General features: G+C 33.3%; 1 protein-coding gene across 4 annotated transcripts in view; it reads left to right on the forward strand.

Annotated features, from left to right (window-relative positions):
• Positions 1–27,173, forward strand: part of CCDC178 (coiled-coil domain containing 178) — a 477,586-nt gene that overhangs the window by 21,781 nt on the left and 428,632 nt on the right. For 3 of the 4 annotated variants that reach the window (XM_033178030.1, XM_033178033.1, XM_033178031.1), the window contains exons 3-6: positions 691–830; positions 14,534–14,556; positions 21,798–21,880; positions 24,467–24,667. In XM_033178030.1, coding sequence (XP_033033921.1) covers positions 691–830; positions 14,534–14,556; positions 21,798–21,880; positions 24,467–24,667 — 447 coding nt within the window. Of the gene's footprint in view, positions 1–690; positions 831–14,533; positions 14,557–21,797; positions 21,881–24,466; positions 24,668–27,173 lie in introns of those variants that run through there. The other variant, XM_033178032.1, reaches the window with a different exon arrangement.

The raw sequence follows: 27,173 nt of genomic DNA on the forward strand, positions 1-27,173 counted from the left end.
GCAACCTTCAGTCGATTTGGGACATGCCAGGATTAGAATCACTGAGGCACATCGGACTGAGTAGATTTTATGATGAGTACAGCTTGAATACTATAGTGAGAACATCAATCACTCTTCGCATGAGACTCCAATTTTCAGAAATGGAAGGTAGAAAATGAGGTTATTATGAGGATGAAGGAGACCTGCTTTTTTTTTTTTCAGCAACAGAAACTCATGCTGGATTTAAGGAAGAACTTCAATGCATGAGTAGTTGGATATTATTTACATTGGAAGAGGGCATCTCTTTGAAGGGAATATTTAAAATATATTTCAAAGTTATTTTTAAGGGATTCAGAATCTATTTAGTAACACGTGGGTCAACTGTTTTTTCTGCCTTTTTTTTTCTTCATTTTTTTCCAATGTTTAGTTCATGATGCTATGTTTTTTGACTTTGCTTGAAGTTTTATTTTGGCTTCTCAGGTTCATTTTTATTTGTTACAGAATTAGATCATAAATTATATTTTATTTTAGCTTGTACATTTTTTGAAGATTTGTTCTATAATTTTCTGATAGATATATCAACCTCTCTATTAAGGAAACTTTAAGACTATTAGCACTAATAAAGCAGAATATTTTTTGCTTATTCTGAACGTCAAGGTTTACTACTTTGTATAGAACGAGTAATGAACTTCTTCTGTTTGTTCTCTTTAGGGGTGAATAAAGGCATTTACTTTAGCTACCCATGCCGACGTCACAGCTGTGCTGTAGTAAACATCCCAGCACCTTGTGTCAACAAAATGATTTCACACATCCAAGATGTGGAGTCCAAAATACAGGAGCATTTGAAAAGGGTAAGAGACTAATTTAAAATGCTGATATTTTGGTAAGCTTTATAGACATTCTAAGGGTTGGTTACTTAAAGAACCCAGAAAACTCTTTGGACTTTTAAAATGATAATTGGAATGCTTTTTAAGAATCTTTGCTCAGTTGCATAATTTACTAGTCTAGACATGTTTTTGATAGTCTCACTCCAGAAGGGTGAAACGACCTTATTAAATCGATGTTTTTTTCCCTACCTGTTTGTTCTTTATCCAGAGGCAATCATGCTAAGTAGTAATTTCCATAAGCCAACTTGACTAGTAAATTAAGTAGTATTTACATACTTTTTGGGACACTAAACTGATTAGATGATTAAATTGGTTTATAAAAGGACAGTGTGCCCTTTTTAATGAGTTGTTTTATTCTAAAGAAATGCTTAATAGTTCTATTGAAAAGGAACATAATGATTCTATGTCTTTTTAACCTGTTAAAAGTTTGCCTTTGTGATTCTGAAGGGAGTTCAATCTTGAAAGGCAATTATTTTCAAAGGATGATTTAAGAATGACAAAAAATACCACTTCTCATACCTTTTATTAAGGTTATATTTCTGAACAACTAATGCAGAATTAGACTGCTCTTATGGGGGATCAATTTTCCAGAGACCTGTGTTATTTTTTTTTTTTCTTTCCACTGTTACTGGATCTGGCTCAGCAAACATTCTGATGGGCCACTCACAATTCTCAGTCCAGGATGTCACCTCTTTTGTTAGAGACCATTAGAGTACAGTCTTCAAGACTGCAGGCTTTAGAGTGACCTTAGATGGGAATGAAGAGATAATGATGTTATGTTAGAACAAGTACCAGCAAATGATATGCACTCAATATGTATTTGTCGTTGTTACTTCTGTATTTTTTGTATCATTCTATATCAGCATTGTTACCTTTGTTGTTTCTATATTTCTCCAAATCAGATTACCCCTTCAGGAATGCTTTATAGGTTACAGGACTGATGGTGTCCTGGGCTTTGAAGACTATGGCAAGGAAATAAAAAGAATAAATGAATATTTATTGCTATGATATGCTGTACACTTCCTATGAGTTTTAATTAACAATTACCCATGTTGTTAAAAATGATAAAAATCATAGGTATTTTAATAAATAATTGTAACAACTACCATTTAGTAAAGTGGTATAATGGTATTTTAATAAATAATTAAAACAGGTATTTTAATAAATAATTATAACAGCTACCATTGATTAAAAACCTAATATAAGTCAGACATTATGTTTTACTACATCATTGCTCTTAGACCTTACAAAACTACTATTGAATGGTTGTTATACCTAATTGATAGATAGGGAAATAGTAATTTAAAACAGCTCAGCAACTTGTTCAAGGTCACGAGGCAGAATTGGGATTCAAACACCCTTTGTCTGTTTTCAAAGCCCATATTCTTTCCTGAATCCCACTTAGTGCTCTGAACAGTTGATAAACTGTTAGACACTATGGATAATAGACCAGGTAAAATATTACTTTAGATAAAATAGTTTACAAAATAAGCCAAGATATTTTACATCTTGTCTTTTAAAAAGCTGAAAAAAGAGCTATTCTCATGTAAATACACTGAAAAACCTCAAAAAAGGAGGAGCACCAGGGCTGACTTCTTTAGTATTGTCTTCTGGAGCCTAGATTAGTGCCAGATAAATAGTAGGCACTCAATAACTGTCTGTTGAATAAAAAAGTAAATGAAGAGCTGAAACAGAACCTTTCTTTTCTGCATACATCTGAGGCACCTATCCACTCCATATAGTGAGGGTGATTTATGTACCTAACATCTCCTATTTTCTAGGCATTTAATAAATATCTGATTTTTTTTTTTTTTGCCCTTTATAGAAATTATCCTGTACAGGTGAGAATTCTAGGGCATAGAAAAGTCAAATACCTTATATGTACACATCACACAGGTAGTGAGCACTAGAGCTGGAATTTGTACTTAGCTCCATTTGACTCCAAAGTCCATTCAGCTTCTGTTTTATATCCTTGGAGAGATCTTAATTCTCATTTCAGAGAATATTGGTTGGTATTTTGAGAAGAAACACACAAAATAACAATGCTAGATAAGTATACTTCTAGACAAAAATTTCAACAATGATAATACTTTGTTTATAAGTAAATAAATACAAGTTTTATCTGAAAGGAGATTCATTGCGAAATAAATGCTAATGACAAACTTTTGTTAATTTTCAAGGTTATTTTGTAGATTTTCTGTTTTCTATATTTAAAAATTATCGTATTTTGTTTTATTATTGACTGTGCAGTTAGATTTGCTAGTGTTGAACTGGTAAATAGAATGTAAGTAATATGTTTGGTGCAATGATGAGGACTATCCATTAGATATTTAGTTCAAATCTATGTAGTATTTGAACTAATATTTTAAGAATGAGCTGGTGGCTAGCTATCTTTTTGAAAGACGAAACATTTTTTTCTGATAAAAATTTTTTATCACAATAAGAAAAAAATCTTCCCATTATCACATGGAAAAAGGGATAATATTAGCAAAAAGCAATAGCATTACCAAAAAATGTTGGTAATATTAGACAACCTTACATTGACATAGGAACTTAAATTTCCTCAAAAATAAAATTAAGCAGGCACAACTGGATAGAACCCTTTAAAAGATAGCTTCTAATTTTTTGAAATCAAAGCTAATAGCATGTATTATTTCCAAATAAGTAAATAAAGGTCATAATTCAGAATTAGTTAACCTAAGCATAATTCCTCATGTCACATAAAGTGAGTTATGTGTGTAAGAAATACTTAAAATGGTAATCATCCGTCTATTCTCTATGTTTATGAGTTCAATTGTTTTGATTTTTAGATCCCACAAGAAAGTGAGAACATGTGATGCTTGTCTTTCTGTGCCTGCTTATTTCACATTGCATGCCTGGATCAAAACATTGCATTTTCCCCATAAATATATACACCTACTATGTACCCACAAAAATTACAAATAGAGAAAATGTTTAAATATTTAAAATGAATAATGACCTGCAGAAAATACTAAATATGAATGTGTGCTGTGTGCATTTTTCCTCCAGAATGCCTGAGGGAAATGCAGAAAAGGGACATTTCTTCTCAACGTTTTTGCCACTTAACATTTTACCCAGTAAAGTTGTCAACTGACTGTAAAAAAAATGAGAGGAAGTGGGACATTTTTCTGTCTATAAATGTATCTGTATATAATCCATATATGTGAATATATATTCATTCATTACCTACAGTCCCAGGCCTGTCCGGTAACATATCTGGTGCTGGACCACCCTTTTACCAGTTTCCAGGGGTTAGGCAGAGGTCAAAGCAAGGCAGAGGAACAATGCTTGGTCATTACCAGCTGGAGGCTTCACCCCAGTTATATAAATACGTGGTCATCTGTGATTATGGTAATGGTTATACAACTCCACCATTACATTAAAAACTGTGGATTTGTATACATTCATGAACTCTACGATATGTAAATTATCTCAATAAAGCTGTTATTATATCTGTATATATACACTTCCATCATGAATTGCACAAAATTCTTTTTTTGAGTTGTAGATCATCTGAATTCCTTTGGATTTTAATGTTGGAGGTCAAAGCAGGCAACTGGCTTAATTATCTCTCTAAATTACCCAAATCTCATGTCTTATGACTCTAATTGTTAGAAACGTTTGGTGCAATGATGAGGAAGGACAGACTGGCCAATGAAGGGCCTAGCAACAAGCAAAAGAGAAAGGGGTATTTGCCAAGTGTAAGTTTACTTAAACCCCTCCTGCTGAGGTCTCACTATGTTAGCCATGCTGGTCTTGAACTGCTGACCTCCAACAATCCTCCCTCCTCAGCCTCCCAAAAAGTTAGGATTACAGGCATGAGCCACCACGTCAGGCCCATTAGATAAAATTCTATAAGTAATTATAAAGGTTACATCTACCCTGGGTATAATATACATTAAATGAGTGAAAGATCAGTCTTTTACAATTTTCTGTCCACAGTGATTTCCAATGTAGTCAGAACACTCTGACGCCTGTGGTTAGCAGCAATGCATCTGCCACGGACTTTTCTATCCACTCCAGTTTAATTGCAATTTGAATCTCCAAAGAAAAACTCTTCAGAGTGGAGTTACTATGAAAATTTTCCCTATATTTTATTTTTGCAAAGAATCTGGAAACATCACACAATGATAAAAATAATCACCTGAATATCTTCTCATACAAATAAAAGATTATGTTTTATTTTTTCCTCTACCTTATTCTCTTAGACTGCCTAGGCTGTAAATAGTTTTATTTAATTTAGAGTGAGCTCTACAGAATTAAAATTTTCCTCTTCATTTAATCAATATCAGTCATTAGGATGCTACTGTAATTTAAAAGAACAACACAAAGAGAAAGTATTTAAAAAGCATTCTTTAAAATGTTAACAATATATTGTACAAAATTAATAACATCAACAATGATAATAAAGCTAATATTTATAAAATGTTTACCAAATATAGACTTATTAGACACTTAATATGCATAATTTCATTGAATTCTTACTAAAACCTTATGAGATAGAAACTGCCATTATTTCCAGTTGCAGATGAGGAAAATGGTTTCAGAGGCTGATTTCCCCCAAGATCCAATGTCAGTGGCAGAGCCAGCATCCAGACCAGGTGTATCTGAGCTCTAAGCACACCCGGTTCAGCACTGTGCCATGACATCGTGTTCTTGACAGTGTGTCAGCTATTAAGACCAAAGACATGAATGTTAAAATATTTGTCATTCTCACTGGAAAACTTGGCTCTATTTATACCACTTCACATCTATTTTTTAACTCTGAAACATAACATTTAACACCTGACTCTTTACTAAGTTTCTCATACTTTGAGTTCTCTCATTCTATTAGTTCTATTGTATTTAACTTGAAACTTATGAGCACTTCAAATGCTGATATATCTACTTTCCTATTCTGTGGTTCCTATTTTCCTTTAGTTTCTTGCCTAATCAATTCGTCTCTCTAAACATTCATCAATTGGCGTATTTGGTCCTTTACTTTTTATCCTGTCATCCTTGTAGTCTGACAAAATGCCAACCCCAAATGTCTCTGATGATCTGCCATCCCCACTCCCACCCGTGGTCTGCTGAATGGTACTGGAGAACATTACACAAAATTTGAGATATTATGTAACCATAGTCCCCAACCTCATGGTACATCATATAGTGCTCTGAAATTATTGTTTGTCAACTGAAATTTTTCTAGTAGTCTGTGGTGACTACTCCAATCTTTCTTTGTTCAAACCTCTAAATCTTCTACCTCACAGCTCATTCCTTTCTTTGCAAAAAAAAGCTACAACAGAAATGTCTCAAACGGTTGTTATCTCACCTCTGAACATCTCTGAACTCCACAAATACTGTTCTTTTTGTCCCCCACCCACCTAGAGCTGTTCCCCTCACTGCGTTGCATCTTCTACTTTTGCAAAGATCTTGCTCCATCAATTGTGTCTTCTGTCAGCATTCTGTCTGTAAAATCTCCTTTTTTTCTTAACTCCTGTCCACATTGAAGATACTGATGTATCTCCTATTCTTAAGAACATTTTAAAATTCTCTGCAGACCTTTAAATATCTCTCCTTGTCTTTCTTTCTCCATTCCACATAGCATCTAAAAGTTGCCTATATTTAGTGTTTTTAATTCCACACCTCCCAATCACTCATTTATTCTTTGCAGCCTAGAATTTTTCCCCATTCTAATGAAAATACTTTGAGCAAGGTAACCATTTATCTTTTTTTCTTTTATCTTTTGGTACACACACACACACATACATATACACATGTACTCCAACATTTTGTGGCTAGAACACAAGCATTTATGCAGTTACCATTCAGCCATTTGTTCTGGACTCAGCTGGGCAATTTTGCTGGTTCTTGCCTGGGGCCAGTCATGTGGATATACACATGTGGTAGCACGACTGGGAATAATGATTAAAATGGTCTCACTCACATGGTTGTTGGCTGCTAGAGCATATTTCAAGAGGACAAATCTCAACAGACATGTGCTTAACAAAGCTTTGTTTGTGTCATGTATGCTGAAGTCCCGCTGACCAAAGCAAAGCACAGTCAATCACACTGTTAACGCAGGAGAATGCTAGAGTAGATATGGATCCAGGAGACAAGATTATAGGGGGACAATTTATGTAGCAATCTGTCAGTCCATTGCCACATCATTAATACTGCTCCCCAAATGCAAACTACAATGACCTTTTCTTAAAACAGTTTTATATCATTATGGTATCATGAAGATCCATAATCACATGTTCTGTGACAGATCTGATACAGATGAAGTTCCCTGTGTGCAACTTCTTTTGACCCACAGATCTATGGCCCAAAGTGACAAGTCAAATACTGCTCCTGCGTACTTAGTACACACAGTGAAAAAGGGATAGAATACCCTTCATTCAAAAAGGGTAAGAATGAAGACACAGGCTTTCACTGATCCATACAATTCTGCATTTCATCACCATATAGTATCAGGTTCCCCAAATCTAAGACCATGAATTTTTTTTTTTTTTTGTATTAGAGCCCAGTCCTGCTCATTGGGAATAATTTCCTGGTCTGTGTTTCTCACTGGCTCTTTGATTTACTCTGTGAACTCTTGGTTCCAGAGGTACTTTCATGTCTGTAGAAAATGGATCCGAGTTCCTCTCTCAAACTTCTTCCTGCTTCTTGTAAGTTGAGAGCTCAGAAACTTCTTTGCATTTTAAACTGTCTCTTGGTTTTTAGTCTAAGATGCCATAATTCTAATGAAAACTTTGAGGTTTCGTATGAATCTGATTTGGTTTACCTCCGTGTCCCAAAAGCCCCAGCCATATTCTTTTGCTTTATTAAAACATATTTTCCTTGAATTAGATAATTATGTTTTGTGTTCCTCTACTTTATTGTTTTTTAAATAAATTATCTTTTAAAACACTTTAGACCTACAGAACAATTGAGAAAATAGCATAGGGAGTTCATGTATAAAGCATGTTCACTACTCCAGAATAAAACCCCATATCCATTAAGAATTTACTCCTAATTCTTGTTTTAACCCAAGTCTTGCAACTACCGGTCTGCTTTCTTTTGAAATAAATTTTATTGTGTTTTTTTGAGGTTTACAACATGCTGTTTTGAGATACATATAGACAGACACATAGATAGTATAGTAGTACAATGGTTACTGCAGTGAAGCCGGCTAACATATCTCTATGTTAGTCTCATATATTTCACATGGTGCCTTATCCTTGTAACAAGAGCAGCAAATACCTACTTATTTAACAAAAATTCCTAATATAATACAATTGTATTAACTTTAGTCCTCATGTTTTACATTAGATCTCTAGACTTATTCATACTCCATATCTACTGCTTTGTATCCTCTGACCTGCATCTCTGCATTTCCTCTTCCTGACTCCCACCTGTGGGAACCCGTGTTTCATTATCTACCTGTGTATTTGAACTCCCTAAAAAAATACATTCCACATGTAAGTGAGGTCATGCAACATTTTTCTTTCTGTGTCTGCCTTATTTCCTTTCATATAATGTCTGCCAGAGCTATATGTTGTGGCAAATAACAGGCTCTCCATTTTTGTAAAGCTGAATATTAGCTATATACGTATAGATGTATATATACACGTATAGCTAGTATGTGTGTATATATGTGTATATACATGTATAGCTAATATGTGTGTATATATGTGTATACAGATATACACGTATATATATGTATATATACACATACTTACAGACATACATAAACATATACACACACATACATGTGTGCACGTGCGCACACACAGAGACACAAGCACACCCCCTACATTTTCTTTATTCACTTTATTCTTTATTCACTTTATTCACTTATTCATCGATGAACATTCAGGTTGTTTCCATATCTTGACTATTGTGAATAATGCTGCAGTGAACGTGAGTGTGAAGATATCTTTACGAGCTGGTGCTTTCATCTCATTTGGGTGTATACCTGAAAGATGAATTGCTGGGTCATGTGGTAGTCCTACTTTTAATTTCCTTAGGAACGTCCATACAGTTTTCTCTAATGGCTGTACCATTCTACCTTCACACCAACAGTTGTACTAGGGTTCCCTTTTCTCCATACCCTCACCAACATTTATCTCTTGTCTTTTTTATAGTAGTCATCCTTACATGTGTGAGGTGATATCTCATAGTGGTTTTAATTTGCATTTCCTTGATAATTATTGATGTTAAGCACCTTTTTGCATACCTGTTGGCCATGTATGCATTTTTTGAAGATACATCTCTTCATGTCCTTTGCCCATTTTTAAAACAGATTATTTGGTTTTTGCTAATGAGTTTTAAGAGTTGTTTATACATTTTTCATATTAACTCCTTATCAGATATGTGGTTTCCAATTAATTTTTTCCCGGTATGTAACTGGACTTTTCTTATTTTTTTTTAGTTTGATGCAGTTCCATTTCTATATTTTTGTCTTCGAAGTCTGAGCTTTTGGTGTGATTCCCAAAAGTTGTTGTCAAGACCAGTGTCAAGGAGTTTTCCTTTATGTTCTTTTCTAGGAGTTTTATGACTTCTGATCTTACATTTAGGTCTTTTATCCATTTTGAATTGATTTCTGTGTATTGTTTAAGATAAGATCCAATTTCATTCTGTTGGTGATAGAAATTCAGTTTTCCCTGCATCATTTATTGAAGAGACTATTCTTTCCTCATTGTGTCCTTTTGATGCCCACGTCAAAAATTAGTTGTCCATCTATGTTTTAACTTATTTCTGGACTCTCTATTCTATTCCATTGGTCTATGTTTTTCTTTTTAATGCCAAGACTATACTGTTTTGATTATGATAGCTTTGTAATATAATTTTAAATCAGGAAGTCTGATGCTTCCAACATTACGTTTTTCCTCAGTATTGTTTTGGACTTTTGGTATTTTTTATGGTTCCATATTAATTTTATATTCTTTTTCTATTTCTGTGAAAATAGTCATTGGAATTTTGATAGACATGGCATTAAATCTATGTATTGCTTAGAGTACTGTGATTATTTTAGCAATATTAATTCTTCCCATTTGTGAACACCTGTTTATTCATTTATTTGCATCATGCTCAATTTCTTTCATTAATGTTTTATAGTTTTAGTGTGCAAATCTTTCAACTACTTGATTAGACTTATTCCTAGGCATTTTATGCTATTATAAATGGGACTGTTTTCTTAATTTCAACTAGATCATTATTCGTGTATAAAAATGCTACTAATTTTTGTACATTGATTGTGTATCTTGCAACTTTACTGAATTCATTTATTAGTTCTAACAGGTTTTTTGTGTAGCGTTGAGGTTTTCTGCTTATAGGATCATGTCATCTGCAAATAGAGATAATTTTCCTTTTTTCATTTTCAATTTTGATAGCTATATCCATTCTGGATATTTGGTATAAATCAAATCATACAATATGTGACCTGCATTTTTTTCATTTGACATAATGTGGGAGGTCCATCCACATTGTATTGTGTATCAGTAATTTGTTTCTTTTTATAGCTGAATAATATTCTATTGTGTACATATACTACAGCTGGTATCTGTCCATCTGTTGATAGTCATTTGGGTTGTTTCCACCTTCGTCTAAAGTACATAGGGCCACTATGAACATGCATGTAGTATGTATTATATAATTATATATTACATAATATAAGGATTTGATTAAGTACCTGTTTTCAGTTTTTTTGAGTATATACCTAGGAGTGGAACCGCTGTGTCATGTGATGATTCTATATTTAACTTATTGAGAAAGCATCAAATTATTTTCCACAGCCCAACTATTTTAAATTCCTACCAGCAATATAAATGGGTTCTAATTTCTTTACATCCTTACTAGCACTTGTTATCATCCATTAAAAAAAATTTCTAACATAAGGTTAATTATTTTCTTATTTTTGCAGTGGAAAATAGAAGGTTTTATGAATACTTTTTGTCTCAACAATATCATTTAGATATTTAAATATCTGGTAATAATTTCCAATAAAAATATAGAGCTAAATAAAAAAGGACAATGAAAATGCTAGATTTATCAAGCAGAAGTTTGTGGGCAATGTGGCTTAGAGCTGTAAGTAAATGAAGTGTTTCATTTCCCCTATAATGTAATAATTTTTTAAACTACATCCAATAGGGCAGTTTTAGCTTCCCCTCCACCTTTGTTTTCATTTGCTATTTTGATAAAATCAGAAATAAGAATTGTATACAGTCTTGTGTTTAGTTTGATATAATTGATTATATTAGATATTTTAATCAAAGCATCTACATACCACAATTATTTATGACAAGTGAAATTTTAAGCTTAATTATAATCAGGAATTTTATTTAAAATAATAATTTAAAGTGACTTTGAGAAACTTCTAAAATTTGTCCAAATTTTTCAGATAGACAGTTATTAATGTAAGACTTCAAATGTTTCTCTGGAGTTGTAGGCCTTCTCTGTGTTAACTACTTCAATATCCTGAATAAATAGTGTTTAAATGTTAGGTACCGGAAATTTTGCCTCCAAATATCATATCAAAGACTGACTAAAATAATTTTTTAATTATTTCTTTGTTACTTCTAAACACTGTTGCTAAGGTAATGTTTTGATATATTACCTTAAAACATTTCTTCATATGAAATTGCACTCTGCTTCAAAAATTTTGAGTAATAATGTTTTATCTTTATAAAATGATTTTCTATTGAGTTATAAAGAAGATCAAACTGAGAATATTAATTATTGCTAACTTGTTGAAGACTTCAGAAGTTTTGGATAATTATATCACAATTCCCTGAAGTGCCTCTTAACCAATTTTCCCCTGACTCTTGTGATACTTCAACTTCAAATGGCTTCTTAGAACTGTCATGTAAATCAACGTCATGCAGGTTTCTGCATTATGCAGGACTGTGAATGCCAGTTTCCAAAATCAAGGAATAACATTTTCCTGATTATTAATTAGTTTAGAATCTTATTAACATGCTCACTGAATTTTTATTCTCTTCTCTGCAAAATGCCAATTTATCTTTTGCCATTTTCTTTTGGGTTTACTTGTATTTTCTTATTGACTTGTAGGAACTTGTTACCTTTAGTAAGTTGTATGTGTTGTAAACACTTTCTCTCAGTTTGTGACGTGTCTTTTTACTTTATGAACTTTAATGTAATTAAATTTATCACTTTACTTTTGCTTTTCAGTGATTTGTGTCTTGTTTAAGAAGAATTTCCATACCACAATCCTATGACAGTTTTACTTTATAGCTACTAAAATTTTAATTTCTCTTAGGAGATTTGCTTAACAATGTGAAATTGATTTCTTTTTGCATATGAATGGAATAGATGGCTAATTTTAGTTTTTAAGGAAAATTAGTTTTTCCACATTGATTTTATTTCAAATCCAGTCATTTCTTATAAATCAGCCATACCATATCCATCATACATCAAAGTTTCATATATGATTTTACTTATTTCTGGCCCTTTCCATCCCACTGGTCAATTTTACCTCCCTATGCCAATATCTGGTTTCACTCATTTACATGAGTTATAATGTGTTTTGATATCTGATGTGGTAGTTCTTTTTACCTTTTTAGAGTTCTTTGGGTATTCTTGATACACTGCTCTTCCATATAAATTTTAGAATAAGCTTGTCATATTATATGAAAAAATCTATTGGGATTTTAAACATAATTGCATTCATCAGTTTTTTTATTATGTATATGAATTTAGTCTTTTTCATGATTTGGTCAATGATGTACCACATATACAACAGTGGTCTCATGAGATTACATTATTGTATTTTTACTGTACCTTATCTATATTTTGATATGTTTAGATACACAAATACATTGTACTATACTTGCCTACAGTATTCAGTATGGTAACACACTGTGCATGTTTGTAACCTAGGAGCAATAGGCTATACCATATAGCCTAAGTGTGTAGTAGGCTATACCACTGAGGTTCGTATAAATATACTCTATGATGTATGCCAAATAAACATCTTGAATTAGAGATAATCTATGAAACCTGTAACATTCTGGTTTTGCATTTTTGATAATTTATGACTTGTACAACCCAAGGTACTCTTAGAATATATCTGTAGAAAATAACCCCTGCCAATGACTTTATAGGCCAGAAAAGGCATAATATTATGGAACACTAAATATGTGAACTCACGTATAATTTTGTATTCACCACTCTTTGGTAACACATTAAAATTCAATAGATGACATGTACTTCTGACTGTTAGGAAAGTCTTTTGGGAATAAATAGCATTTGAACTGTCCCTTGATGAATGTGTAAGATTTAGAATCACAGAGACAAAGGTCAGAACAATTAGGTAGGGTTAAGAATAAAACAATATGAATAGATAGGAGATTTGTGTACTTCTTGGGAAACAACTGTAAACCAGTAAGTTTCTGAGACAGGTCTTAATCAATTTAGAGGTTTATTTTGCCAAGGCTAAAAACCATGGTCCATGACAGCCTCAGGAGGTCCCAAGAGCATGAACCCAAGGTGGTTGGGCTACAGCTTCATTTTATACATTTTAGGGAAGCAGACGTTACAGGGAAAGACATAAATCAATACATGCAAGTTATACATTGGTTAAGTCTGGAAAGGTGGGACAGCTATAAATGGGGACTTCCAGGTCATAGGTGAATTCAGGTTTCCTGATTGATAATTGGTTGAAAGATATGACTTGCCTGAATTGTTGAATTCACCATTAAAAAAAGAAATTTAAAAAGCCTGTAATCCCAGCACTTTGGGAGGCCAAGACGGGCGGATCACGAGGTCAGGAGATTTTGACCATCCTGGTTAACATGGTGAAATCCCGTCTTTACTAAAAAATACAAAAAACTAGCCGGGCAAGGTGGCGGGTGCCTGTAGTCCCAGCTACTCGGGAGGCTGAGGCAGGAGAACGGTGTAAACCCGGGAGGCAGAGCTTGCAGTGAGCTGAGATCCAGCCACTGCACTCCAGCCTGGGCGACAGAGCGAGACTCCGTCTCAAAAAAAAGAAAAGAAAAGAAAAAAAAAGCCAAAGTTCTTATCATATTGATGAAGCCTCCAGGTAGCAGGCTTCAGAGAGAATAGATGGTGAATGTCTCATATCAGACCTTGAGAGATGTCAGGCTCACTAAAAAGGACCTAGTAAGGGCAAGAGATTCTCTACAGAATGCAAATTTCTGCCACAAAAGACAGTTTTGCAGGACTGTTTCAGAATATGTCAAAGAAATATATTTTGGAGTGAAATACTTTGATTTCTTTCAAGGCCTGTTATCTGTCATGTGATGCTATATCAGAATCAGGTGGGAATTTGGTATATTATTGCTACAAAGAGTATTTTTTGTTCATCTTAAGATTTCTATTTTAATTTTAAAGCTGGTCTGTTGTGTCTAGATTACAAAGGCAGGAGGTCATAATGAGGCATGTCTAATCCCCTTTCCCATCATGTCCTTAACTAGTTTTTTAGGTTTCTTTGGGGTCCCCTTGGCCAAGAGTTGGGGGAAACTACTCAGTCAGTTGGGGGGCTTAGAATTTTATTTTTGGTTTACACAACCGAGAGTATAAGTAGACAAAAATACAGTGAAGTAGAGATATGTAAAGAGAATTGACAAGTTTAAGTGACGTTTATTCACTGTTTTTTAATATGTTTAAGATTTGATTTTTATTGAGATCTTTTGTTTTGACAGTTTGAAACTTCTTTTGAAGAATGGTAAGAAAATTTCATGCTTTTTAAAACTATTTTATTTTTAATGTCAAAATTTCTGTCATCTGCTATAATCCAGTTTAACTTCAAAAGGAATAGAAAATCGAATGCAAGATTTTTCACAATAGATATTACAATATATTTTTTAAAATATGAGAATTAGGACATCACTGATAATGGCAAAATAGAGATCTCCAGAGCTCCATCCCTCCACAAAAACAACTATGAAATTTGCAAAAACATTGGTCAGAATCGACTTTTGCAGAAATCTGGAATCCAGTAAAAATTTAATAACCAGTAGGGGAAAATTCAATGAAGAAGGAAGCTGCTGCATTGCATTAAGAGAGCACTGTGGCATTGTAATTTGCCTGCTCCGCATTCTCCAGCCTTCAGACTGGTGGCAGCTAGAAAGAGAGCAGTGCACACCTGTGGTGCAGATTCCTAGTGCCAGAGGGAATAATAGGAACATCATTCTCAAAGAATTGTGTTTGAGTGGTCTGATAGCTCCTAGAAAGACTAGCATAAGGACTTTGCTTGACTTGGAGCAATCACAAGGCTGGGGCTACTTACAGGCAGTGTTTGCAAAAAGCTTTTATACTTGCCACAGCAGCCTGAGGCTACAGATAACAGCTAGGACAAGCATTAACCAGGCCAAAATTCCTGTGAAAAAATAGGTTGGAAAAAGAGATAGATACATGAAGGAAAATCTCTCAATATACTGGAGATTTGAAAGAGCACAGAGGGCTGGAAAAATGTTCAAAAAATACTGAGAAGATCCTAATCTTACTTCTGGCTGACCTTTAAGATCTGCATAGGCAGGAATTGAAGGCAGAGTCAGTGTTGTAAACAGCCTAGGCAAGCCTGGAAGGATTACCCTAAGGCAGACCAAATCTGCTAAGATTGGAAAGCATTGTTTTTCTTTTTCCTTTCTTTTGTTGCCAGCCATTTAAGAGAACTCACACAAAACACTAGCTCACCAGTAAGCTAAGGAAACAGATTTCAATGATTACACATGACAAATAATACAGCCCTTATGAAAGAGTGTTCCTAAAAGTCACTAAACAAACAATATCCCACTACAGACAGAAATAGCAAATCCAATGGTGTAATCTGGTTTTTATTTCACATTAAAATATTCAAAATGTCCAGTTTTCAAAAAGTAAATATGAAGAATGCAAAGAAAAGGAAGTTTGGCTCATTCACAGTGAAAAAGGATAAATTCACATAAACTGTTCTCAAGGGAACCCAAAATTTGAACTTACTGGACAAAGATAAATCAATGGCTTAAATTATCTTCAAAGAGATAAAGGAAACCATGAACAAATAACTAAAGCAGAAAACTGATGTTTCAACAAATATAAAATCTCAAGAGAAATTATAAAAATTAACCAAATAGAAATTCTAGGCCGGGCGCAGTGGCTCATGCCTGTAATCCCAACACTTTGGGAGGCCGAGGCGGGTAGATCATGTCAGGGGTTCAAGACCAGCCTGGCTAATATGGTGAAACCCCATCTTTACTAAAAAAAAATACAAAAATTAGCTGGACATGGTGGCATGCACCTGTAGTCCCAGCTACTCAGGAGGCTGAGGCAGGAGAATCACTTGAACCCAGGAAGCGGAGGTTGCAGTGAGCCAAGATCATGCCACTGCACTCCAACCTGGGCGACAGAGTGAGACTCTGTCTGAAAAAAAAAAAAAATCTAGAGCCAAAAAATTAACTAACTGAAATTAAAAACTTCACTAGAAGGATTCAGTAGCAGCTTTGAGCAGTCAGAATAATCAGTGAACTTGAATGATAGGTTAATAGAGATTATCTAGTCTAAGAAAGAAGAAAGACAAGAGAATAAAGAAAAATGAAAAGTGCCTAATAAGCCTAAGGGATACCATCAAGCATAATAGCAGTCAAAAAGTGTGAGAAGAAAGGGATAGAGAATGAAAAAATACCTGAAGAAACACTGGCTAAGAAACTCCTCAATTTGATAAAGACTTAAATCTATGCATCCATCAAACTCAGTGAACTCCAAATAAAATCAAGTCAAACAGATCCACACCAATATACATTTTAGTTAACGTGTCAAATGCCTGGGACAAAGAGAATCTTGAAAACAGCACAAGAGAAGCAACTTTTCATGTACCAAGGACACTCAGTAAGATTAACAGTGAATTTTTCATTAGGAATTGTGGAAGTCAGAATGCAGTGGGGTGACACATTTAAATGCCAGAAGATAAAAAGAAACTGCCAGTGAAAAATTCTGAATCCAGCAAGAGTATCCTTCAAAAAGAGAGGAGAAATTAAGACATTCTCAGATAAACCAAAGGGGTGTATCACTAGCAGTCCAGTTCTATAAGAATCCTATAAGTAGTCTTTCAGGCTGAAATGAAAGGACACTAGAGAGTAACTGGAAGCCATATGATAAAATAATAAACAATAATAAAGTTAACTTCAAAGGTAAGTGTTAAATCCAGTATAAGTGTATTTTTGTTTTGTAATTCTTATTTGTTTCCCTATGTGATTATAAGGTCAAATGGATAAAATTCATAATAATAAATTCTGCTAATGAACACAAAATGGATAACTGTAATTTGTGAAACTGATACCATAAGAGAAAGGGCAGAGATGTAAAGGAACAGAGTTCTTTATGTATAAATAGATAGGTATACTATTGAAGCTATATTGATTTTAATTCAGTTTTTATAGAGTTAAGGTATTAATTGTAATCCTCAGGATAAACACTAAGATTCTACTTTAAAAAATAAAGGAAAACAAAGAGAGGCAAACTAAACAATATATAGAAATAAATCAACTAGTTACAAAGAAGGCAGTTATGGAGGAGTTCAGAAATAAATAATATAGAAAATGAATAGCAAAATGGCAAAAATAAGCCCGCCCTTATCAGTAATTAATTTATATGCAAATGGATTAAACTCTCCAATTGAAAGGTAGAGCATGGTAGAATGGATAAAAATAGATAATCCAACTGTATTCTGTCTATAAGAGTCTCACCTGAGATACAAAGGTATAAGTAGTTTACAAGCAGAAGGATGAAAAACCATATTCCATGCAAATAGTAAGTAAAAGAGAGCTGGAGTGACTATACCAATGTCACACAAAATAGGCTTTAAATCAAAGCCTGTTACAGAAGACAAAAGACTTGATTCACTGATAAAAGTGTCATTCTACCAAGAAAATATATAAACTATAAATATAATATACCTAACAATATAACCTCAAAACAGACATATAAACTAACGGAAATGAAGGGAATAATAGACTGTTCTACAACAGGATTTTGAGAATTTAATGTCCCCACTTCCAATAATGGATAAAATAACTAAACAGACTTGAATAACATGAACCAACTAGAGCTAACCAGTTTATACAGAATACTCCACTTAACAGCAGAAAACACATTCTTCTCATGTGCACATGGACCATTCTTCAGCATAGATCATGTATTACACCACAAAACAAATTTCAGTGAAACTAAAAAGATCAAAATTACACATGGTATTTTTTCTGACCCAATAGAATGAAACTGGAAATCAATAACAAATGGAAACCTGGAAATTTCATATATATGTGGAAACTAAACAAATCGTGTTTTACAAACCAGTAAGTCAAAGCAATAATCACAGGGGAAATTAGAAAACACCTTGAGGTGAGTGAAAATGAAAACACAATGTAGTTAAACTTACAAAATGCAGCAAAAGTAGTACACAGAGGGAAATTTAGAGCTATAAATGCTTACATTTAAAAAGGGGATCTCAAATCCAGTAACCTAACTTTATACCTTAAGGAAGTAGAAGAGGAGGAGTATGCTAAACCCAAAGTTAGCAAAAGGAAGGAAATAAAGGTTAAAGTAGAAATAAATGAAATAGAGACTAGAAAAACAGTACACAGAATCAATAAAAACAAAAGTTGTTTCTTTGAAAAGAGCAATGAAATTCACAAACCTTTAGCTAAACTAACCAAAAATGAAAAGAAGACTCAATTACAAATTAAATAATACAAAATTTGAGACACTACAACAGAGTCTGCAGAAATAAAGAGGATTATAAGAGGATACCAGGAACAAATGTATATCAACAGACTATCGAAGATGAAAGAGACTAATTCCTAAAAACACGTAAACTACTAAAACTGTCTCAGGAAGAGGTAGAAAACCTGAACAGACCTATGACAAATAATGTGATTGAATCAATAATCAAAAACTTCCCCAACAAAAAAAATCTAGGACCACATGGCTTCACTGGTAAATTCTACTAAACATTGAAAGAAGAATTAATATCAGTCCTTCTCAAACTCTTCCAAAAAATCGAAGGAAATAATTTCTAAGTCATCTTATGATCCCAGCAATAACCTGATAGTGAAACCAGACAAAGACATCACAAGCAAACTATAGAATATACATGAATATACATGACAGGCCAGGCACAGTAGCTCACACCTGTAATCCAAGTACTTTGGGAGGCCAAGGCAGAGGATCACTTGAGCCCAGAAGTTTGAGACAAGCCTAGGCAGCATAGTCAAAACCCATCTCTACAAACAAACAACAACAACAAAAAAAAATTAGCCAGGTGTGGTGGCGCATGCCCGTAGTCTTAGCTACTCCAGAGGCTGAGTTTGGAGGAGTGCTTGAGCCCAGGAGATCAAGTTCACAGTGAATTGTGATTGTGCCACTGTACTTCAGCCTGGCCAACAAAACAAAACAAACAAAAAATGACAAAATCCTCAACAAAATACTATCAACCTGAGTTCAGCAATGCATTAATATAATTATACGCCCAGGCGCGGTGGCTCACACCTGTAATCCCAGCACTTTGGGAGGCCGAGGCGGTTGGATCACCTGAGGTCAGGAGTTTGAGACCAGCCTAGTCAATATGGTGAAACCCGGTCTCTACTAAAAATACAAAAATTAGCCAGGCATGATGGCGGGTGCCTGTAATCCTAGCTACTCAGGAGGCTGAAGCACAAGAATCACTTGAACCTGGGAGGCAGAGGTTTCAGTGAGCCAAGATCACACCACTGCACTCCAACCTGGGTGACAGAGTGAGACTTTGTCTCAAAAAAAGAGTTATACATCATGATCAGTGAGATTTATCCTAGAAATGCAAGAGTGGTTTAGCATACAAAAATTAGTTAAATGTGACACAAGCCCACAGCTTTCATAAAACTACATTGTAAGGGAATGTATTAAACACAATAAAGGATATTTATGAGAAACCCTTAGTTTATATTATACCCATGGTGAAGACTGAAAGTTTTCATCTTAAGAACAGGAGTAAAACAAGGATGCCCACTCTTTCCACTTTTCTTCAACATTAGAACCCTTGCATATTGCTGATGTGAATATAAAATAGTTTAGACACCAAGAAACAGTTTGTTGGCTCCTCAAAAAGTGAAACCTAGAATTAGCTATCACTTAGCCATTTGACTCCAAGATATATATCCAAAAGTATTCAAAACATGTTCAAACAAAAATTCATATACAAATGTGCATAACATCTGTATTCACAATAGCCAAAAGGTGGACATAATCCCCAAATCCATCAGTGGATTAATAGATAACCAAATGTGTTGTGTATACACAGTGGGATATTATTCTACCATTAAAATAAATAAAATTCTACATACTGCAACATGGAGAAATCTTGAAACTATTATGCTAAGTTTAAAACGTCACAAAAGGTCTCATATGATTCTATTTCTATGAAATATTCATAAAAGTTCATCCACAAAGAGAGCAGATTAGTCATTGCTATGAAAGAGCGCGTTGAAGAAAGGGGAGAGACTGCTTAATAAGTAGGGTATGTTCTTTTGAAGTGATGAAAATATATTGGAATGAGATGGGATGATAGTTGTACAATGTCGTGAATATATTAAATGCCACTAAAGTTTCCACTTTCAAATGTTTAATGTTATGGGAATTTGGCTCAATAAAAAAAAAGAAAAATTAGCGTAGAATTTTACAGGTCCAAGAATTAACTGAACTTTATAAGATACACAAAATGATCTAATTATGTATAATAATTTACTATATCATGTAAATGGTGTTAAAAGCCAGCAAGGAAAGTACTATTTAATAGTTAATGCTGGACAGTTATTTTTCAATTTTTTAAAAGAAAACAAATGAGAAAAAATACACTTTTCAACAAAAATATTCTGAAATAAATATGAAAACTAAAGGAAGAAAATATAAAGAATATTTCTCTGACCTTGGAATAGACAGACTTAGCTAAATAAGCTGTGGAACAATGATGAGAAAAATAATTTGTAGCTATTAGAAATATAAAATGGTAGTAAAATACACTGAAAATAATTTCAATTAACTAAAGCAGAATGTATAATTGTGACTCTAATTTTATAAGAATTGAAATAACATTAGACTATGTGATCTCTGAAGAATAAATAAATATGGATTACATTATTTTTATGATTTTTTGGTATGTATACAGTTTTCTTAATGTAGAATACTTTAATAAAAAATAATGTAATGAAAATTTCAAAAAGAAATTCTCTGCTTTGTTGTTGATACCAATTTTCTTGTAACTTTGATCAGAGAAAAAACACATTTAAAAATGTATACTGAAGGCTAGTTTAGGATTCTAGAATCAGACCAGAGAAATATGGGGAAATGGTTTATTATTCAACATATAGAATTTTAGTTAGAAAGGAAATAACATTTTAATTTATAGTCACCTCTCAAGACACTACAGTTTAGCGTTGTCCAGTTGAACTTTCTATGATAATGAATGTTCTATATTTGTATTTTCCAACAGTGTAGCTACTAGGAAGGAAATAACATTTTAATGTAGGTATTTTTCTAAAAGTTTATTATCTGAAATGATATTTTTACTCATTGTAATTTACATTGATTCCCCAGAAACTACTGAACTGAAATTACAGAAATAGCTCATCCAAATTACTCTCACAAAATACCCTTTGTCTTATAGAAACACTGTCTAGGAAAGACCAATTTCTTTTTTAAAAAATGTAGCTTTAATATGTTCTCAAGACATTTTGGGTCATTGTAACTAATTTTAAGTTTTTATTAATTTACCAGTAAATGTAAATCCCATTACTTATTAGAATTTTGCTATATTAGTCTCCTATCTAGTAATATTATATTGTATAGTAAGTTTCACCACAAATATTTAAAATTCAGTGGAAGAGCATAACCTAAGATTTGTTTTACTAACTTTAAGTACTTCGCTCCTTTACTGCTTGTTTCCTTCCCATTATATAGGAGCAGAACTTCCACAAAAGACCTGAAAGAAGATTGGAGTGTAGCTATACCAGTGAAAGAGGTCAAACCAGAAGAAAAGAGAGGTAAAGTTGTTCCTCCTACTTGAATAACTGTAATTATATTTAAAAGCTCATTGACTTCATTTAATATATTTCTAATTGTCACACTAATCATGTTTAAGAGTTTTATAATTATTATGAATGTTTAATAGACAAAATAGTCCTCTGTATTGTTTGATTAAGCATTCATTCAACAAATATTTATTAGTGAATATTATACACCAAATACTTGTTTAGGTGCTGAGTATTTAATGATGGCTGTCCACTTCTCAAGATGCTATTTGTAGTTTAGTGTTGCCCATTAGAACTTTCTGTGATAATCAGTGTTCTATGTCTATACTGTCCAATGGAGCAGCTACTAGCCACATACAGCTGTTGAACCCTTGAAATGTGGCTAGTGAGACTGAGGAACTTAATTTTTAAGTTTAATGTGAATTAAGTCACATATAAATGTAAATGGTTGCATGTGGGTGATGACTACCATATTGAAAATTGCAGCTCTAGTATGTATTTAAGTTGTGATAAATATTCTTGTCACAATTTATAAAATACATAATATTTTATATGCTAGGGTAAAATTTGTGTTAACACTACTTTAGTGTATTTAAATATATTATTGAGATTTTATGTAGCACCTCCTCTTCCAATGGATTAAAAAACAGCGACTGTGTGACTGCTGAACTTGCACCTGTAACCATTATTTCATACTCCCATCTAGCAGAAAATCCTTGTCTTTATTGCCCAAAAACAACACAAAAAAGAAATGCATTAAAAAATTTCGCTAAAATTTTTTAGCAAAAAATTGCTAAATCCTTGATTGAAGACTAATAAACTCAGGACTTTTTAAAAACAAGAATATTTTGTTTTTCAAAGTTTTCATTCATAGCAAAGCTTTGTTTTTACTGTTTTATTTTTCATTATTTGTGCCTACAGTGAAGATGAGGACCTTAATCATTACTTACCAAGTTTTCACACAACAAATGCTGAGAGAAAAAATAGATATATTAACAATCACAACTACAGTTCCATTAGCTATAATTACGTTTATTATCAATATGTACCTTTGAGGTCTAAAACATACAACAATAGCAGGATGAAGAAGATTTGTTGTAATTAAGGGCTTATGCTAAAAAATTGCAGATAGTTGCTTAGAACAGTAATATGAAACTGCAAAACTGAGATGGCACTCAAGAAAAAAAAAATGAGATGTTAAATACAATGAATTTGAGGCATCCCGAGTTACCCATACAGTATTTGTTTAAGAATTTATTATTGAAATAGTATAAAAGACAACTCCTAGAAACATGATGAACACCTTTGCTAAAACACGTATACATTCAATCAGAAGTATTTTAATTATAAGTGATATTAATTTATTTATATATTCCAGACTGAAATCTTGCTGTTGTAATTGATTATAGAATGAATCATAAATTGACTGGAGAACACAGTGATGAATGAATATGTTTTCATTTTAAAAAGACAATTAATGATTTAAAGTATCCAAGATGTGGTAGAATTTGACAAAAGAAAACAATAGATTCAAAGACACCAAATAAAGGACCAGTGTAGAGAAAATCATTTTTATGCATTAAAAATAGGGAAACGGGTTTTATAAGAATGCTTCTGAAGCAGCGTGCTGGATTTCTTTGAGAAGTCCAATGAGTTAAAAAATAGCAACTGTGTGACTGCTGAGCTGGCACTTATAACCATTGTTTAATACTCCCATCTACCAGAAAATCATTGTCTTTATTGTCCAAAAGCAACACAAAAAAGAAATGCATTAGTTTTCTTTCTTCTTGATGCAGGTTAGCTATTTTTCCTCTAGCCTCAGTTCTTTGGGGGCCTTGTCTCTTAACACTTTGTATTTATGTGTTTATATAACATTTTGGCAAAAGTCAGTGTTTATAAGCATAAATCCTACAAGGATAGGACTCATATCTGTCTTCTTTACCTTCCTTATCTCCTGTGAAGACCATGTGCTTGTTCCCTGGAATATAATAGACTCTGCACACATTTCTTTCATAAATGGTCGAAGGAGTACCCATGGTACTAATTTTGTTAACGTTAAGCCACATCATTCCAGAACTGTGAAACAGGAATCACAAGTACTTCTCATTAAAGGAGTTAATTCAGGGTTAATTTAGTATTACAACTAAATAAATAGAGTTTCAAAATTCCAATGAATTCCTGGCAAAGCTAAATAGAGAAGTTCTTACTGGATGAGACTGAAGAATATGACTTGTTTCTAGGAACCATCTATCATTATTCAGTAGTTACCTGATGTAATCTTTATGATATGTTTTCTTATAGAATAGGAGGAAACACACACATAATTTTAAAATAAAGCTGTATAGTACAGCTTATGTTGGTTGAGATTTAGCTATTGTAATTATTTTATAAAATGATTATTAAAAATAGGTCTTCAAAGTTTATAATCAATCTTATGTTTGTATTATAATAAAACTGTCTTAAAAAGCTAATTCATTTTTCTAACATTCTTTTATTAAATATATATTAAAAAATAATAATACAACTAAGACCCATGTTCCCATCATCCAGCTTATTGACTGATTTATTAACAAATATGAATATATATATCTGTTTAAGATGAAAAGTGTCCAGAGTTAAAGCAGGAAATGGAAACATTGCTCTCAGAGGCCGTTCATCTCATTAAAAGTCTAGAAACTGACCGGGCAGAAGCTGAAGCAGCTTTAAAACGACAAAGATCAAGAAAGAACATGATTAACTTGAAAATTGACTCTTGGTCAGTCTGGAAACTTCAAGAACTCCCATTGGCTGTGCAGAAAGGTAATAATCGGGATTTTTATATTACTTCTTACTCTGTTGGAGGTACAGATAATTAATTACAGATCTGTGTATTTAAAAAAAAATTGTCCCAGTGCCAAGGTTCACACCTGTAATCCTACACTTTGGGAGGCTGGGGCGGGCAGATCACTTAAGCCCAGGAATTCGAGACCAGCCTAAGAAACATAGTGAAACCCTGTCTCTACAAAAGTACAAAAATTAGCCAGGTATGGTGGAACTCACCAGTAGTCTCAGCAACTTGGGAGTCTGAGGTGGGAAGATTGATTGAGCCCAGGAGATTGAGGCTGCAGTGAGCCCTGGGTGACAGAGTGAGATCCTGTCTCAAAAAATAAATAAATATCACCTGTTTAGCATGACCGTATTATTTTGCATATAAACCAGCACTTTTGAAAGATGTTGTTGAAGATGACGGTAGGCTCACAGATGCACACTGTGAGAGTGCGCTGGGCAAACCTGGACCTGATGTTCTTTCCATGTGTTAGAAATCCAGTGACATTTATGGTACCTACAGAACATGCACATATTTGGCATCTCTCCTATAATGACTACACTATTTGAATTTCTAGAACTTTAGGAATTTAAAGTGATTGCCAGTTGGTGTCATTAGCCACACTTTTAAGTCTAGGAAAATTGAAAGAGTCTTAAGTCATATTTTAAGCACTAAATGCATATGCTTTTGAAAATTTAATAGTAAATTTGCTTCGGGAACTTCTAGCAGGTAACAAAACCTAAAATGTTTCCAAGAGTCATACAGGTAACAGAGGTTTAAGAAGGAAATTCTTTTAGCTCACAGAGTGAGGGACCTATGGTGAAGGATTAAAGAATCTAAAGATATTGGATTTTTTTGTTGTTGTTGTTCTACAAACCCTGTGCCTATGAAAATATGCCTGACTACCTGATTCTGCCTGAAGCTGGAAGATTTTTACTCTCTCATAGGATAAAAATTTTAATTCAGGATGCACATGTTTTGTAAGAGATTTTTATTAATATCAGGGTAGGGTGCCTATATATGATCTATCATTTAAACCAAGAAATCTTTGAGAGAAAAAAAGGACATTATGAATTATTACCCAGACCAACAGCCATTAATTCAAATTATAGGTCATAGTGTACTCATATTTAAACCTTTGTTATAATTTTATGTCTTCTAAGGCTGTAGTTACCAAAGTAGGGTATATGAATTCCAGAGAGTTGCAAGAAAAGATTAGAACTTTTATTTATATTTGTAAATTTTATCATTTTTAAAATTTTCTTTTTGAATAGAATTTATACTGTGTATGCTCCACTAATACAGTAGATTTATATAATTTATAAATGTGTGTGTGTGTGTGTGTGTGTGTGTGTGTGTGTGCATGCGCGCTTTAGAGGCAATGAGGCTACCGTAGTGTCAGAAAAGACACCCTGGGAAATTCTGGATCCCAGGAGATTCTTGACAGACTCTATTCACATTGACAGGAGTCATCCTCAATTTTCCTAATTGTTTGGGAGGTTCTTCCTTGTTAGTAGTAGTAGAAAAACTATGGAGGGAAGGTTTTATTGAATTGTTTGCTAATAAATTTATATATAATCTCATATACCCTTGTAATAGTGCTTAGATATTGTAGTTTTAGGAGTTCTACTTTAGGAGTTCTTGAAATAAATGTAAGTTGAGATACCTGTGTGCACATTAAAGTTACTTAATAAATGTGTTTTGAACTATGGAATAAATATTTGTCATGGGTGACAACTTATTGTTGGGTTCTTTTAATCAATAAAAGATCTACTTAGAAAACAGATTTATGTTCATCTGCTCTATTTTACGTGAGTAGCCACTATATGCAATGAAATTTAAATTCATTATGGTTATGTATTTTTTAAAGTTAATAGCTTTCTCTTTGAAACATATTCCTTACAGGTAATGTGTTCTCAGGAATCTTCTGCCTTTATATTATTTATGTAGAATATAATCTCTAAATTTTATGAATTTGTTTACAAAGTATACAGTCATATTTTATAGTCTTTAGATTCTCAGAAGTATATAGCTTGTAAGACAGGAAAAAATTTTAATCTCCTTAACAAACTTAAGTATTATATTTGTTATAAATTTAGATACTTTTCAAAAATAAAATTAAGGAAACTCACTTCTTTCTAGATATTTTCTGGTCAGTCCACCAGATTTATCTTTCCTCCCAACTCCCCAATCCCACTTATATCTTGTTTTGTGGCCCAGGAGGCTGATTCATAGTGGACTGCATCAAAGATATTGTTTGCATTCTATCTTCCTGTTGGGTTCAACCAATGAGAATCAGTGGCAAGAGACCATGGGGAGATAATGGAGATGGGTGAGGCAGGGGTATTTATAGCACTGACTGCCCCGCTCTCCATCTGGTCACTTTAAGCTGACTGCATGCCTCTCCTGAAAATGACAGCCCTTCCCATCCAACATGTAGCCAATTATCTAGCAAATGCTTTTTGTTTTCCCTATCAAAAAAGAAAACTAGAAATAAGC

Source organism: Trachypithecus francoisi, unplaced genomic scaffold (genome assembly GCF_009764315.1).
Source record: "Trachypithecus francoisi isolate TF-2019V2 unplaced genomic scaffold, Tfra_2.0 Lachesis_group19, whole genome shotgun sequence".
Taxonomy (NCBI): domain Eukaryota; kingdom Metazoa; phylum Chordata; class Mammalia; order Primates; family Cercopithecidae; genus Trachypithecus; species Trachypithecus francoisi.